This window comes from Heptranchias perlo, chromosome 27, assembly GCF_035084215.1.
Source record: "Heptranchias perlo isolate sHepPer1 chromosome 27, sHepPer1.hap1, whole genome shotgun sequence".
NCBI classification, from domain to species: domain Eukaryota; kingdom Metazoa; phylum Chordata; class Chondrichthyes; order Hexanchiformes; family Hexanchidae; genus Heptranchias; species Heptranchias perlo.
In genome coordinates this window covers 21,047,665-21,066,130 of record NC_090351.1, presented here as the reverse complement: position 1 = coordinate 21,066,130, position 18,466 = coordinate 21,047,665, and the positions used below count along the sequence as shown (strand labels likewise).

The 18,466-nt window shown below is 38.4% G+C and overlaps 1 protein-coding gene across 1 annotated transcript in view; it reads right to left on the bottom strand.

Moving 5' to 3' along the window:
• Positions 1–18,466, bottom strand: part of c27h6orf89 (chromosome 27 C6orf89 homolog) — a 33,603-nt gene that overhangs the window by 6,535 nt on the left and 8,602 nt on the right. Inside the window, exons 2-5 of the mRNA XM_068007435.1 lie at positions 13,703–13,871; positions 4,634–4,791; positions 3,104–3,267; positions 275–410 (exon numbers count right to left, since the gene is read on the bottom strand). Of these exons, the coding sequence (XP_067863536.1) occupies positions 275–410; positions 3,104–3,267; positions 4,634–4,791; positions 13,703–13,871 (627 nt within the window). The remainder of the gene's footprint in view (positions 1–274; positions 411–3,103; positions 3,268–4,633; positions 4,792–13,702; positions 13,872–18,466) is intronic.

The window sequence follows — 18,466 nt, the reverse complement described above, 5'->3', positions numbered from 1 at the left end:
TAATATCAAATTCAATAATATTGTAGTCACTATTCGCAAGACTGAAGAAAACGTTAATGAAATACAGAAATGTGTTCGATTTAAATGTAAAACTGACCAGTTTTTTTTTTGAGGTGGAGAAGACAGATGAGCAAAAATATGCTCAGTTGTTCCAATATTATAAATCATGAATGGTTTCATGTACTTGCTTTACAAGAGGAACAGATAATTGAGGTTTTATTTTTGTTCATTATTCAGCCACAGAGCACAATTCTCTTATTTCAATCTTCCTTACCAGGAGTTGGAATGGAGAACCACGGCTAGGCGCTATTAAACATTTCTTCAGGGTTACTTTATTCTCAAAGGGCAACATGCTTGAATTTGGAAAAAGTGCTCGTAGTATATGCATCCCATTTATACGTTGTTTTCTCCTGATTATTATGGAGAAAAGATTAAAATTTGGTTACTATTGTTCAAATATACAGGATTACTTATCCAATGATTGCTTTATTTCTGCATAATAATAAAAAAAGGTTCAAATGTCTGGCATCAAAGAACAAAATTAGCAAATGAATGTTTTCAGCAATCTACTATTGTACCAGTTATAATTTAGAACTGGGCAGTATGCAGATGGCATCTAAAGTCTGAGAAAAGTATATTACACTTTTAAATCATAGTTTCAAGTACTTGTTGATTTTTCACAACATACAAATCTGATTCACATTCCCACATCCCCCCAACCCTTCTCAGTGTGTTACTGGAGTTCACACTTTGGCCAGTGCCATGTTTAGCCACACAATTTTGGATTCTGACAGAAAATGGGGATTATGACATTAGACCAGAGGGTTTTCCTGGAAGATAAAATGTGTGATCTTTTCAAATGATAGGCAGATAGATATATGAAAAAATAAATACTTTTCTTATTGAGTTATATGATTCCTGTATATAATTTCTGGGCAAAGATGCTGAAGCCGGTGGCATAGTGCTAAGATTTTGTGCCTGGAATAGCATGGCTTGTGAACAATCGCCCTTGCCAGTGTCAAGTGATGAGGAATGGGGAAGTGCATGCTGATGGACTTCCACATGGGTTGATCCGGGATTTCAATAGCTTCTCTATTCCACTAGTTAATTAGTAAATATGTATTCTCACAGAAGACATTTTATTTAACCATCTGAGGAAGTAGATTTGCTCCAGTATATACTGTTATAATGTTACGAGTTATTCTGCCTACTTTTACCAGAAATTCTTACATTAAATATATATATTATACAATATATTAAAAATGCCCACTCCAAACTATGATATATGCATCACATGACCTTAAGTAGCCTGACTTGGCCACTACATCTGTACAAATGGCAGCCAAAACATTAAATGGAATTTTGATCTGATTAAAACATTTAAAATTAGAGCGAAACAAGAGATTTAAGCATGTGGAAAATGCAGTCATTTATAATTAGTCACTCAGTTACTAGTCATTATTTAATGTTCCTGTGGCACAGGCATTCTTGAGTGCATTCGTTTTGTTCTAATCATGTAATTTTAAAGCTCAATAATGCAAATTTGGTGTTTTGTGATTGGTTCCTGGAAGTATAGCTGAGTCTGTCTCTGCCTCACAAATATCAGTAATTATAATATTTACATTTTTTAACTATTAACTAAACACAAATGATATTTAGAGACCATTTGCTTTCAAAATTATTTTTTAAAAACTCAAGTAAGGATGAGGAAAGACACCATCAGTGTCTCTTTTTCTATTTAATATGCTTTCTGAAATTTATGAAGTATTTATAATTCAAACACCAAATAAAGTTTTTAAACAGGTGTGAAATGAGTAGCGTGTTGTATATTTATTGTCTCTCATGCAGAAACAGAGCTTGTTATTAAAAATAAACAATATAAATTTCAATAGAATAAAACACTGCAAATATATCCTCTAGCTTTTTTTCAAATACTTTTGAAAAATAACCAGTGATAGAAACAGTGAGAAGCATTCTATCATTTGCCGAGCTTAAATGCTACTGATGCATGCTGACAATTCTGCAAACGTTGCATGCTCAGAATGCACAGCTGTGGTTGGATGTTTTATATTATCCAGGCGACACTCGGGCTTTTGAGACAGTCAAGTAAAAACATTAAAAGACACAAAAGACAATTCAAACCAGTAAATTTAATCACATTATTGTAATTTTTTGATTAATTTTTTTTTGCTTAACACCTTAATTTTGGACATGGAATTGTCAGTTATTGAGAAAAGAAGAGCCATTTGAGTGATTCGACTGCTTAATCAACAAACCAGGACAGGCAATTGTAAAATGATTACATGGACAGTTTCAAAGTTAAATATTGACATGAAAGCAAAATCAAATATCATGGCAACAGGGAGCAAGGTTTGTTGACAGGAAGTGCATGATTACACAAGATTTTTAATAATATATAAATATTGTACTACCAAGTTATTAAAAGCAGTTTTGTTCATCATTTTCTTTTACTAATTGTAGCTCTTATGGTCAAGAACTTCTTGTTGTAAGGTCTAATGACCATTTAACTAATTGGTGTGATGTTAATCACTGAGGCTCTTACCAAGTTGGTGATCTCTAGTTGGTCGCCAACTAAATAACAGCCTCTCTTAATTTGGTCAATTTCAGTCCATGTGATCTCCTGCAATGATTTTGATCGCCTGAGGGGTCGGAGGGAACTTTACAGAGTATTTTTTCCCTTTTGGCCCTGTATTTTTTTTGTTTTTTGCCTCTCCCAGGAGATTACATGGCTGTAGGGGTGGGTGTGAGGGCGTGGGAGGGAAGAAGCCGTTATGGTCTGGCCATCATAGTGTGGGGCAGGCTTGATGGACCAGCTGGTCTTTTCCTGCCCATCAATTTTGTATGTTAGTATGTTTTCGTATGCACCCTGGCTCAATTTTAGGCTTCTATTAGCAGCTGGTTATAGAATATCATGTGTTGGGGTAGGGGGAAGAAGGAGACCTAGCAAACGGAATAATGATAAAACCAAAGAAATAAACAGAAGGCATCAACTAGTAAAATTAAACAGTTTTTTGAAAAATACTTTAAAACCAGAGAGACTTAAGAAAAACAAAATAAATGGATTCACTATATTTAATCTCACCAGTGAACAATTAGGTTGGATTCTTCTTCTGGAAACAGGTAAGAGTTTTTATTGACTTCATTTCCAATACTGCCTCCAGCCTCAGCATATATATCCATGGCCTCCTTGTTTTCTGAATACAAGCGCTTCAAATCCTCATATGATAATGACACAGTTGATCCACTCTACGGGAAGAAGTTGAACAGATGAATGGTATCTGAATCACATTTACAAAAATTATGTAGTTATTAATAGGAATGCACACTGTAAACTTCAGTATTTTGTGCACTCAACGGGACTAGGTGGTGGCAGAAGGGACTCCTAAATTTATAATCCCATAAACTGTAGTTATAAATTGTACTAACATAAAACAGTACAACTATCAAAGTATGTGTATTCCTGGTAATTGCGTTCAAAAAAGTTGCGTCTTATTAAGTTTTCCATTTAAATAAATTGCTCTGACACCTGCATCATCTGATAGAGAATAACCATTTTTAAAGAATACCCTCATAAATATGTTTTATTCCCCTTTTTTCACCCTCCTTTCCAGAAGGCATTGGCTCCTTATTAGTTTACGGTTCCAAGGTTGCCGTATACCTTTTGATACTTCACCAATGTGGCCACTATCCCTTGTGACCAATATGTGACCCTTCACAGTAAGTAGCTGCAGTAGTATTTGGCCGCAGAGAACATCACAGTTGTGTCCAATCCAGTCCTCGTCTGCCGTAGATACTGTGCATTTCTAGGAGTCACGATAGCAGTCAAGAGCAGGAATCCTGGCCGATATTCCCCTTCCTAATCTATTGGTGCTGAGGCTAAGTGCAGTGCCACAACTGCTGAAACCAACTTTGGTACGTATGGCTCTGCTACTCCCTGGATAAACTTGCTGAGCCATTTGGAAAAGCAATCAATATAATCTACTCAAAACGTTAACATAATATGATAGAGATTTTTCATAGACTACTAAAATAAATATGCAATCTTGCAGTGAAAACCATATCATGATTGAGTGCAATATACTTAGCATGTCCACACTGTAGGCATGGTTTTCATAATTTTATATTATGATTTTGATGACAATAGTATCCTCCCATATTGCACAATAGGTGATCATCTGTGAGACCCTCCTTCCACCACCGCCAACACCTCTTCCTCACATAAACAGCTTGACATTTTCCATAAGTAGACTAAGTCTCTTATAAACTAAAGCCTGCATTGTACAAATTTGTTCATTGTGTAAAGGAAAATCATTTTACACCTATTCAGGTACATTACTTTTCAGGTTACAAAAATATTCTCTATTTGTCAAGAACATTTTTACAGTAAAACTATTTGTACAGAAATTTGAGCATCACAAAGTGACTTACAACATTCCCTTAAAAAAGGTGCTTATTCTATGACATTCACCAAACATCACTTCAGAAACAGATGTAACATTCACAAGTCCTATTTCAGGAATGCTGTCTTTTCAAAACCCAGCAGACAATAAAGAAGATGGTGTACAACTGACACCGAATAAAAAGAAGATTTTTACCTAAAGTAACTGCTCACCTTGATTACAATCGGTTGTACTATTCGATAGTTATACTTGGAAACATGTTTCATGTCACTCACTGTTCCAACGGTGGTCAGGGCGGCACACTCAGTGCAGTTGGGTATCAGCTGCGAGTACTGTCGCTCACATCCTAAACATCCGAACTCATGAAAAGCTGCGAAATGCAACAATTTTAATTGTAACACACAACAGAAGTCATGCTTATGTTTGTTAAATATGTAGAATCAGAATTCATTATGAAAAACTAGCATTGGATGCAAAATAATTGCACTTTCACATCCAACTATAGAGTATATTGCTTTACCATCAAATTTCAGCAACATTTCATATTAGCCACATCCCTAGATCTCTCTGTTTCTCCACTCTCTCAAGAATCTTAATGCTTAGTGTGTACTTCCTTTCATTGTTCCTTTTCTCTACAACGAACTGCATGTGCCACAATTTGCCCATTTTGCCAACTTGTTCTCCTTGTAATCTTTTGAATTCTTCCTCATTGTTCGCCATGTCCCTTAATTTAGTATCTTTCCTCTCGTATCCATGTCCATATAATTCACATAAATTAACAAAAGAAGTCGCCTGCACAGATCCTTGGGGTACACCACTACCTACATCCAGCCAATCCGAAAACCACCCAATTGCCCCTACTCTGCTTTTTGTGCCCTAACTATCCCTCTATCTGTGTGGCTACATTCCTTTTAATACTTAGATTTTCTAAATCTCGTGTGGCACCTTATCAAATGCATTGTAAAAATTCATCTAGTACATCCATTATTAAAACACTATGGTTTCCTCAAAAAAATTATACTTCATTCGTCAAGTATGAACCCGAACCCGCCATACAAACGCATACTGTTTCTGATTAGTTCATGCTTTTCCAAGTGTTCACTATTTTTTTCTTATATTAAGGACTCTAGACGTTTTCCCTCAACTGAGGCAAAATTAACCAACCTATAATTTCCTGGCTTATCATTCGCCCCTTTCTTCAACAGGAATATGACATTTCTCACCCTCCAGTTCTTTAGCACAATTTCCATTTCTTTTTTGAAAATTACATTTGGACTTAGTGATCTTTCAACTTTTAGTCTCATTAAGTATAGTGTGCATTTGAATACTTATCTCCAGTAGAGTCTCTTCCAAATCCTCATCAGGTACTAAACAATCACACTTTCGGCTGCCTCTGCAAAAACTGATGCAAAATACTTTAACCTCTGCCATCCCATCACTCCCAAGTACAAGATGGCCTTCCTCATGAGTGTTACCAACTCTTTATTGACTATCTTTTTACTTCTTATGTATTTATAAAAGCTCTTGACATTTCCCTTTATGCTGGCTACCAGTATTCTTTCATACTCCCTCTCTTTCTGCTTCCTTTCTATACCTTTTATAATTTATATTTTCCTCTCTATTATCCTCCCTACAGTTATGTCTGCTTTTAAAATCTATGTTTGCTCTATCCTCTTTATTTATCCATGGAACTCCTGCCTCTGACGTACTCCTTTTACTCAGTCATATAGGTATTTGACCTATCCTTAAATATCTTGCACCACTACTTATTGTTTGATCAGCTGAGAGTGGGAGTGTGCGCGAGAGAGATAGCGCACGCAACAAAGAGAGCATGCACGAATGTGCACGGGAAATAGAGATGAGAGACATGCAGAAAGAGAGCGAGTGCGTGAGTGTGTACATACACAGCAAGAGGTAAACAAATTAGAGTGGGAGGCAAGCACAGAGAATTTTTCTTATTTTTTTGTCCATATGTAGGTCAATCAGTAGTCAACAAAAATTAAAATGGAGATCATTTAAAATGTGTTGCAGTGAATCGTATTAGGATATTTTTTTGAAGTCAAATGCTATATATTGGCAATGAAAATAGTCAACACCCTTTCACTTGCCACATGTGGAAATGAAGAAAAGCTTTCCTATGGGACATAATTTCTGCTTAGTACTGCAAGAATTGGCTCTGGTTTAAATTTTTGCTTGCTGACACAATCTTTCACCAATATTTCAGCCTGATTACTACTTCCAGATAAATGTTTTGCTAAAAGACAAATACTACTTTGAAATCTACTTTTGTTTTACAAATCAGAATCAAATTAATTAACAATACTAAGGATAATAAAGGGGAAAATGTAAATCATAAAAGATATAGAAAGGCAGCAAGAGAGGAATTATGAAAGAAAACCGATGGCCAACATAAAGCGAAATATCGAGGGTTTTTATAATTTAGGACAAAATACAATAATAAGCTTTTCCCCAGCTTTTACAAAAGACTGTTGATTTTCATTTAAGAAATAAATGTTTGTCATTTTGGACAATCAAAGGCAGGGAAGGAGGTGGCAGCAGGGGAAGGAGAGGGAGGGTACAGAGAGCAAGTCTGGGCAAACTACCAAGCTACAGTGGCAGGGGGTGGGGGGGTTGCAATAAACAAAAAGAGGGTCAGTTCAGCAAACAAACGACAGGGTGGGTGTCCAGTGAACTGCCCCAGCCGGGAGGGTGAGAGAGAAGAGAGGCCTGAAAAAAATCAGGATGGTAATGGCATTACCATTCCCTCGCATGGCAGGCTATCAACTGTCTTGGGGGTTGGTGCAGGGTTCCCACTGACAGCAATGGGTTTTCAATTTATAGCCTGTGAATACACAACAGCAAAAATCAACATTTTCGTGGAGGTGCGAGGGTTGTGCTGGCCACATGGAGAAAGTCCTGAGGCAGTGACACTTTTAGTCAACAGCAAAAGTATGTATCAGAAAGAAATATTGACATTACAATATATTTCATGCTAATATCTCAAAAGAAAATTCAAATTATCCTCATGCCCAGTCATGATCATTACAGCTGAATTATTGCTGCAAAACCACCCAGTGGATTTGGTATGGCAGTAAATCCTTATCTAAATTATCTTTTTTTGGGAGCTAATGTTACATATATCTTCGACCTCAATTCCACTTTCCTGCCCGATTCCCATATCCCTTGATACAGTCCAAAAATCTATCCATCTCAGCCTTGAATATATTCAATGACTCAGCATCCACAGCCCTCTGGGGTACAGAATTCCAAAGATTCACAACCTCCTGCGTGAAGAAATTCCTCCTCATCTCAGTCATGAATGGCCGCCTCCTTATCCTGCATCTATGCCCCTTAGTTCTAGACTCTAGCCAGGAGAAACAATCTCTCAGCATCTATCCTGTCAAGCCCCCTCAGAATCTTATATGTTTCAATGAGATCACCTCTCATTCTTCTAAACTCCAGAGAGTATAGGCCCATTCTACTCAACCTCTCTTCATAGGACAACCCTCTCATCCCAGGAATTGATCTAGTGAATCTTTGTTGCACCGCCTCTAAGGCAAGAATATCCTTCCTTAGATAAGGAGACCAAAACTATACGCAGTACTCCAGGTGAGGTCTCACCAATGCCCTGTACAACTGTAATGTGGAGATGCCGGTGATGGACTGGGGTTGACAATTGTAAACAATTTTACAACACCAAGTTATAGTCCAGCAATTTGATTTTAAATTCACAAGCTTTCGGAGGCTACCTCCTTCCTCAGGTGAACCTGAGGAAGGAGGTAGCCTCCGAAAGCTTGTGAATTTAAAATCAAATTGCTGGACTATAACTTGGTGTTGTAAAATTGTTTACAACTGTACAACTGTAGTAAGACTTCCTTACTCTTGTACTCCAACCCCCTTGCAATAAAGGCCAATATGCCATTTGCCTTCGTAATTGCTTGCTGAACCTCCATATTAACTTTTTGTTTCTTGTACGTGGACACCCAAGTCTCTGAACACCAACATTTAATAGTTTCTCACCATTTAAAAAATATTCTGTTTTTCTATTCTTCCTACCAAAGTGAATAACCTCACATTTCCCCACGTTATCCTCCATCTGTCACCTTCTCACCCACTCACTTAAGCTGTCTATATCCCTTTGCAGACTCTGTGTCCTCCTCACAGCTTACTTTCCCACCTAACTTTGTATTGTCAGAAAACTTGGATACATTACACTCAGTCCCTTCATCTAAGTCATTAATATAGATTGTAAACAGCTGAGGCCCAAGCACTGATCCTTGCAGCACCCCACTAGTTATAGCCTGCCAACCTAAGAATGACCCGTTTATCCCTACTCTGTTTTCTGTCCTTTAACTAATCCTCTATCCATGTTAACATATTACCCCAAACCCCATGAGCCCTTACCTTGTGGCACCTTATTGAATGCCTTTTGAAAATCCAAACATATTACATCCACTGGCTCTCCTTTATCCACCGTGCTTCATCATCCTCAAAAAACTCTAATAAATTTGTTAAACACGATTTCCATTTCATAAGGCCATGTTGACTCTGCCTAACCATATTATGATTTTCTAAGTGCCCTATTACCACTTCCTTAATAATGGATTCCAGCATTTTCCTGATGACTGATGGAAGGCTAACTAGCCTGTGGTTCCCTATGTTCTCTCTCCCTCCCTTCTTGAATAGCGGGGTAAAATTTGCTACCTTCCAATCCACTGGGACCGTTCCAGAATCTAGAGAATTTTGGAAGATCACAACCAATGCATTCACTATCGTTGCAGCCACCTCTTTTCGAACCTTCGGATGTAGGCCATCAGGTCCAGGGGATTTGTCAGCTTTTAGTCCCATTAGTTTGTCCAGTACATTCTCTAGTGATATTAATTGTTTTAAGTTCCTCATTCTCATTTACCCCTTGGTTCCTCATTATTTTTGGCATACTTTTTGTGTCTTCTACTGTGAAGACAGGTACAAAATATTTGTTTAACACATCTGCCATTTCCTGATTTCCCATTATAATTTCTGCTGTCTCAGCCAGTAAGGGACCAACGTTTACTTCTGCTACTCTCTTCCTTTTTACATACTTGTAGAAGCTCTTAAAATCAGTTTTCTTGCTAGTTTACTTTCATATTCTATTTTCTCCCTTTTTATCAATTTTTTGGTTGTCCTTTGTTGGTTTCTAAAACTCTCCCAATCTCCAGGCTTATTACTCTTCTTGGCAACATTCTAGGCCTCTTCTTTCAATCTAATACTCTCCTTAACTTCTTTAGTTAGCCACGGGTGGATCACTCTTCCCGTGGAGTTTTTATTTCTCAATGGAATGTATATTTGTTGAGAATATTGAAATATTTCTTTAAATGTTTGCCATTGCTTTTCAACTGTCAAACCTTTTAATTTCCCAATCTACCTTTGACAACTCGCCCCTCATACCTATTGGTTTTATTTAAGTTTACGACACTATTTTCTGACTTAAGTACGTTACCCTCAAACTCAATGTGAAATTCTCTCTTATGATCACTCTTTCCAAGAGGTTCTTTTAGTAACCAGAGGTTAATCAAAGATTACTAATTACCCCTATCTCATTACACAATACAAGATCTAAAATAGCTTGTTCCCTTTTACTCTATAACCGATAATGGATTCTGCTTCCTCCGCTGTTTCCGAGTAGTGCATTTCATGTCCTAAGAACTCTCTGCATAAAAAAAAATTCCTAATCTCGCCGCTTTGGTGATGACTTTAAATTTATACCCTCCATTTAGCAACTGACTGACCAATGTTAATAGTTATGCCTGCTTTACTTTACCAAAATCTTTCAATTTTGAGCATCGCAATTATATCTCCTCTTAAGCTTTCTTGTTTCAATGAAAAGAAAGGGCCCCAGTTTTTCTAATATCTCCTCAATACTAAAGTCTCTCAGCCCTGGTATTACCTTATTTAATCTCTTCTGCACCCTTTTCATGACTTTGACATCCTTCCTAACATAAGGCACCCATAACTTGACACAATATTGTAACTGTGGCACAATCAATGATTTGAATAGGTTTAGCGTTACCTCTCTGGTCTATGACCCTATTCATAAAATCTAGGATCCAGCTTTTTGAGACAAAACAAGCAATACTGAAAAATGCTATAATTATTTTTAAAATGCAACTTTAATAGCTTTCATACCCAAGAGTCTGACAGATTCCTTCCCCTCCACCCCAAAAAAAAAATCAAAATGACAAAAAAAGTAATCTCTTCCAGCACTGGACATAATAGCAGTGGAAAGATATATCACCTCAGAGAATTCATGAGAAAAAACTGCATGACAGGAGGAAAATGTTTGAGAACTTTTACTTCCAAAGGCCTACACATTTTGTCTGTGTTCATTTACTCTTTTGTCCTGTAGAAAATTAGTATCAGATCAAGGTTGCATATCTCTACAGAACTTGTTAGCTACTTAGTATGAATCAACAATTGCTTGAGGCTGTATAATATCTGCAGTTTAGTTTGGTGAGACTCAAAAATTAGTCCCCTCACACACTGAAGAAAGTAAATCATGGTGAAGACGACATATAAAGAAAGGTTGGCTGGGAGTGGTTAAAAAGTTTTTATTATCAAGAAGTACTGATATCAAACTATAAAAGCCTTTTATGTAATCATCAGAAATATGACTCAATACTCCAGTCACTCGTGTGTTACAAAGCTAAAAAACTGGCTGTCTAGCTTTCAACTTCCACTTCAACATAGAGGTCACAAATAGTTTGTCGTATTCATTGTGCTACAATTGAATAAGAAAGATCAATGATATAAAGTAAGTTTTGCACTCTAATACAAGGATGTGTCATTTTAATTATAGTACAATTATAATGTAGCTCTAAATTCTAAGGTTGGAGGCCACCTACAGCTGCACTGAAAATAAGAAAAAGTAATGAGAAGCATGTTGCTGTCTCACTCAATGTGTGACTCATTGCTTCAACTGGGATACATTACATTTTTAATTTCCAGATGTCTTCCATTCAAACCCTGGGAGACTTTAAATGGATTGTTTTGGGTGGAAACAATAACTCAGTGTTCGAGAACAAGGCTGAATCCAAACCAAGCAATCATTCTACAACATCTTATCATTTTATTTACAGACTTTAGCCCCACAATTCACCAATAAAATGAAGTGCAACTTTAAAAGATTCCCTTATTTCCTGTATTAAATATCATCTATACATTTACATTAAAGAGCAAACTTACATTTAAAGACCTGTCTTCAGGACACCTCTGCCAACAAATTACTTTTAAATTGCATTTTTTGTTGTTCTTTAGACTAAAGCAACAGCCAACTGCACATAAGTAGGTCTCACAGTGAACAAACGAGATGAACGGACAGATAATCTGTTTTTTGATGGTGTTGGTTGCTAGAGGAATGTTAGCCAGGAGATCAGGAGAGCTCCCTGCTCCACCACTAGAGCCAAGGATCTTTTATATCCACAAGAGGAGGCAAGCAGGGCCTTGGTTTAATATTATATCTGAACGACAGAATCTCCAACAATTCAACTGCTTTTGTACTGCACTGACGTCTCAGCTATGATTATGTGCTCAGGTTTCGGAGTGGGGCTAAAACTAGCAAATCTCCAATGACGTTGTGCATGGCAAGTCGGCGGTTACGCTGTTTTAGAGGTTGCGCATAGAGGTCACGCAAGCACAATTGAAGGCTGCAACCAAAAACTGAAGAAAAATCAGTGTGAGACATCCATGGACAATGGTCATGCATGTACAATGTGCAAAACAGAAAAGAAGTACACAGATCAGATGTCCATGAAAAATTGTAAGAGGATTGAGTCCCCAACTATAATCCTAGGTTTGAGAGCCACTCAGGTTCCAGAGGAAAACCATTCAAATATTTAAAAAGGTACAAAATGTAACTATAATTAGGTGAATATCATTTTTTTCTTATGTTTAATGGTTTGTGTTTGAAAGTTATTCAGAACTCTACATTTTCGGTGGTGAAAAAAAATTGCATTAAAGGATTTTGAAAAATGTATTTTGACTGATTTGATTGGCTAATCACTGTTTAATAAGTCACCTACATTCACAGCTAGCTTGGTGCTGTTAAATTATTTTTAAGTTTGTTTTTAAGTTACTTGTCCACAGCCTGTTGCAACTGTTGAGAAAGTGGAAGTCAGGGCTGACATGGCCAAATCTAGGAGACAATCACCTGGGAAGAATGATCCAATCAAGTGTAGTTAAATAAGTGTCCCAGAATTATATTGGCTATGATTAAGTGTGACTGAAGTGTTACAGAGAATGTGACAGGAAGCATGTGGTAGTATAATCATCGTGTGTGTGCGCGCGCGCGCACACGCACACACACACACACACACACAAGCTTTTTGGCCCTGCAACCAGGATGCAGAAGATTGAGGCGAGAAACAGTAATTTATTAAAAGAAAATCTAAATTATGCTAAATATAAGCACAAAAATAAAATTTGTATTGCAATGCTCCATTAGTTTCTTTCTTAAAAATTCAATTTGTTGTTCTCCAAATAATGCAGTGTTTACAGATACGAGGATTAACTCTTGAATGCCAACATATGCCTCTGGAGAGGAAAGGAAATTGTACCAGACTTGCTGAGCTTATGGCAGAAATGAATTTTTGCCTATAGGTTTTTGTTTTAAAACAACTTGTATTTCCATACTGCTAGATTCAGCACTAAGCAATTAAAAATACAGTAAACCAACACTCTAATGGCAGTCCAGTTGTCCATTACATTTTCCTCAAAATGTAGGCACGTTTAAGCTGACAGTTGTGGTTTGAAGGATTGCTAAGTTATTCGACTTATTGAAGCACTGATACATGCCAGTCAATGGGTATCTATGTTTCCAAAGTTTAGGATTTTCTACAAACTTGTTTATCTACACATTTATCCTTAGATTCTACATGTGAGAAATTGGTAATTATCTAGTTTACTTTAGATTTTTAAAAATCTACTAGGACTTAAAACAGCCTTCGAGTGTTTTGTGTTCTCTAATCTTCTGGCTCTTTTGATAGAAAGTTGGAGAGTAAAGTTTGTTTGCTCAATATTCTGGTAGGGTCAAAAATTAACAATGTATGTTTTTCTAAGCCAATTTCTGTTCCACAGTGTCTGTTATATGTTGGCTTAGCAAAGTGTTGACACAAGTGTAAATTTCTTTTACTGTAGATTTTTTACATTTGAAAATCCTTACCAGTTTGAATCCAAACACACCATGTGTCTCCACAAAATTCAGAAGCTCGCTGTGATCTTCAGCAAGGTTTCAAATATTATCTTACCTTCCAGATTATACTTTTTGGCAATTGGTAGACAAAAAAGACGGACATGACCAATTATTGGACACCCCCAGCTCTGGGCTTCTGTGACTGCACTCTGGTAATGAGATCTGCCATCGGGGCTGATGAAGGAGAAGGCTGCCATTATAAGAAGCCACAGGGCAACCACAATCTGTCAGAAGACAATAAACAAGACAGAGAATTAAATTCAAAACAAATCTAAATGAAACCACATTTGTTAACCTGAGCAATGATATTTCTGGTTTCTTGAACAGCAGTTATTCAATTTGTAACCTCAAAAAAAAAATCAATATTAGACAAGATGATGCACTATATTCTACTTCAAATCATGGATTTTTGGAAACTGCAGACATGAGCCTGAGATATTCATAAATATCAAAAATCATATTGCATGCTGATGCCTGGAACTGCAGATTTTCACTGAGGTTGTTCAAAATAACCATTCATTACATCTTTCACATGAAAGAAAATATAGCCTTTTGGACTAGAAAACATGTCAGGTTTTTGATATGCATCAGATTACTTAAATAAAAGGTCCTGTTCCCATAGCAGTCCAGTAGTAAGGATTGCTGTACTAAGATACTGTGCCACAAAATGCAGCTTGTTCGTTTACAATTCCATGTCCAGTGAGCTCCCAATCTCAGACAAGCCATCTATAGGAAGCACCACATCGAAGCAAGGTAATTATCCACAAGGAGGGGGGAGAAGAAAAATTAATTACAAGTTATCTTTTTTTTAAAAAAGAACAGCTCTCACACACCTTATCGCATCCATTACAGAGCCAGAAAAAGAGGTCTAGTTGCTTTTCCTGACTTGAGAGGAACAGGTGATAAAAGAAGAAAAATTGGAAAAGTAAAAATAATGGATAATAGTCTCAAGGTATTTTACCTTGAGACTATTATTACCTTTTGTCTGTTCTAACGCACTCTCATGCTTTGTCATTTATAAAATGCCAATAATCTGTTATTCAAATTATTCTCATAGCTTCAATCTAACTCCTACCAGTTAACTTTATAAAAATGGAACTAAGCAGTCTTTTCCAAAAAAGTGTCACAATCACAACTGTTGTCACTTCAAAACGGAACTTTGATTTTCAAATGTTGGAATTCTTTTGTAAGCATTCTCGGGCATTTTGTTTAACATTAGAAGCCAGAACATTCCTCAGCCATTTCTCACACAATTTAGTAGATGCCTACTCAGCGGAAAAAAAGCTACTAAATGTTGGCCCCAGTTTTGAGGAGAATGTATTACCGCTCCAACCTCTTACATGACATTTTGTGTAGTCTCTAATGTCATTGTTAGTCAGGTCTGCAAGGATTCGTTACTGAGCTGTCCCATCTGTTTATATTACTGTGTCTAATAGCAAAATGAAACCGAAAGCTTGGATGACACAAATCAAAGGGAAATCACTTCAATGCCCATCTACTCCATACCATTGTTAATGGGATGGTCCATTTAGACACCCATTTTTGTTCATTCGTCTCTGTTACACATTCCCTTAAATATTAGGGGCGCTAAGTTGGGCTGTGTAGCGCCCTTTGTTTCGGCTCAACGTGGCCTCCCGAAGTGCCAAGATGGCATCTTGGTTGCGCACGCACGTTTCCAGCATGACGTGCGCCGGACGCCATCTTGCTATAGGAGTTAGCACAGGCACAGATAACGAACACTGGAAGCTTGTAAAGGAAGGAGAAAATGGATACTATCAGTGTGCAACGCTGATTTAAAGTGATAAGTCCTAAAATGGCGTCTAACGCTCAACTCAACGCACAGTTTTAATCCCGACCATCTGAACGGTTCTTAGAGTGCCTGGAGGACCACCACCAGTGCTATTTAGAGGGACCACGCAGGATTTACAGGTTAATGGCTGGATTTCTGCTTCTGGCTGCCGAGACATTTGTAACTGTTTTTGGAGGGCTCCTATACTTGAATACTAGGACTAGGGGACATAGCCTAACATTTAGAGCCAGGACGTGCAGGAGTGAAGTTAGGAAATACTTCTGCATGCAAAGCGTGAAAGAAATTTGCAAAGCTCTTCTGCAAACGGCAGTTGATGCTAGCTCAATTGTGAATTCTAAATCTGAGATTGATAGATTTCTGTGAACCAAGGGTATTAAGGGATATGGGGCTAAGGCGGGTATATGGAGTTCGGTCACATGTCCACCATGATCTCATTCATTGGCGGAACAGGCTCGAGGGGCTGAATGCGACTGCCACTTTCTGCCTCCTGATATGCGCTACCTTCTCCTGCAAGAAAGCGGGACGTGTGTCTGGGTGTGCCTGTCATGGTTGAATAGCTGCCAGTGTGTGTGGCCTGTGAGTTGCGGGTGGGTGGCTTGCAACAGTAGTAATGTGCGAGGGTGAAAGGAAGCAACTGATTGAAAGAGTTTGTTGGTATGTGGGTGATGGAGGGTGTAGTGCGTGGAGCAATGGATGCGGTTAGTGGTGCAGTTGGTAGGAGATGCCACTTGACAGTTGACCTCACTCACCTTGACCACTCATGTCAAAGCATTGAACTTCTTCCTGCACTGCATCCATGTGCATGATGCTGTGCGCCTGGCATTGACTTCATTCCCTACTACCTCCCACTGCCTTTTGGGTATATGTCTGGAGGGCCTCTTGAACCTCCCCCCACCTTCCGGATATAGGATGTCCCTCCTTCTATCCACCTCTTGCACCATGGCCTCTGGTGCATCAGCAAAGAACCTTGGTGCACGGACTCTCGCAGGCCTGGTACAAACTCAGATTGGTGAGGTCTGGCATGCAGATTGGAGGTTGTGGAATTTAGTGGTGCGCAACCTTTATTCAATGTTTTAACATAACTCATCAGTGTGTAAACATAGGGATGGAACCTGCATCTGTGCTTTACATGTGCGATGATGGATCTCTGTTCAGACTCTGTGCAGATAGCAGGCTGTTATATTCAGCAAATAACAGGTACCAGCTACCTTTAGGAAAGATTGCAGGTAAGTCCTCAGGCCTGACGAAAGTCTGGTCCTGCCTGCGCAGGGGCCATTGGGAGCAGGGTAATAGTGGATCGTGCTACTCCCGCCCAAAAACAGGCCCTATTCAATTTTTCCCCCCACGTCCCTAATTTGGCAAGGACTGGATTCTGGGCCCAGTCCGTTCTGCACAAGTGCTACAGATCCCCAAGCCTTCCCTGCTTTCTGTTTTCACCACAGTTTTAACTTGTAACGTTCTTTTCTCCAATCTACTCCAATATACATTCTGCCATTTCACTTCTTGCACAGACGTAGTAGTTTGAGTTATCATCCTAAGAACAGTGTAATCTCCTTTGCACACAACCATAAGAGATAGGAACAGGAGTAGGCCACTCGGCCCCTCGAGCCTGCTCCGCCATTTAATGAGATCATGGCTAATCTGATTTTTACCTCAACTCCACTTTCCCCATATCCTTTGATTCCCTTGCTGATCAAAAATTTGCCTAACTCAGCCTTGAATGTATTCAATGACTCAGCCTCCACTGTTTTTTGGGGTAAAGAATTCCAAAGATTCACGACCCTCTGGGAGAAGAAATTCCTCCTCATTTCTGTCTTAAACGGGCGACCCCTTATTCTGAGACTATGCCCCCTAGTTTTAGATTCCCCCATGAGGAGTAACATCCTCTCAGCATCTACCCTATCAAGTCCCCTCAGAATCTTGTATGTTTTAATAAGATCTCCTCTCATTCTTCTAAACTCCAATGAGTATAGACCCAACCTGTTCAATCTTTCCTCATAAGACAACCCTTCCATATCCGGAATCAACCTAGTGAACCTTCTCTGAACTGCCTCCAATGCAAGTACGTCCTTCCTCAAATAAAGGCACCAGAACAGTACGCAGTACTCCAGGTGTGGTCTCACCAACACCCTGCACAGTTGTAGCATGACTTCCCTTCTTTTATATCCCATCCCCCTAGAAATAAAGGCCAAAATTCTGTTTGCCTTCCAGATTACCTGCTGCACCTGTATGTTGACTTTTAGTGTTTCATGTACGAGGACACCCAGATCCCTCTGTACCGCAGCATTTTGTAGTATTTCTCCATTCAAATAATATTCTGCTTTTTTATTTTTCCTCCCGAAGTGGATGACTTCACATTTTCCCACATTTTATTCCATCTGCCAAATTTTCGCTTAACCTATCAATATCCCTTTGCAGACACTTTGTGTCCTTATCACAACTTGCTTTTCCACCTATCTTTGTATCATCAGCAAATTTGGCCACAAGACACTCTGTTCCTTCATCCAAGTCATTGATATATATTGTAAATAGTTGAGGCCCAGCACTGAGCCATGGGGCACCCCACTAGTTACAGATTGCCATTTTGAAAATGAACCTTTTATCCTGACTCTTTGTTTTCTGTTAGTTAGCCAATCCTCTATCCATGCCAGTATATTACCCCCAACACCATGAGCTCTTGTGCAGTAATCTTTTATGTGGCACCTTATCGAATGCCTTTTGGAAATCCAAATATACTGCATCCAATGGTTCCCCTTTATCCCCCCTGCCAGTTACTTCCTCAAAGAACTCTAATAAATTTGTTGGACATGATTTCCCCTTCATAAAACCATGTTGACTCGCCTTGATTGTATTATGAGTCTCCAAATGTCCTGCTACTACTTCCTTAATAATGGATTCTAGCATTTTCCCAATGACAGATGTTAGGCTAACTGGTCTATAGTTACCTGCTTTCTGTCTCACTCCCTTCTTGAATAGGGGTGTTCCGTTTGCGGTTTTCCAATCTGCTGG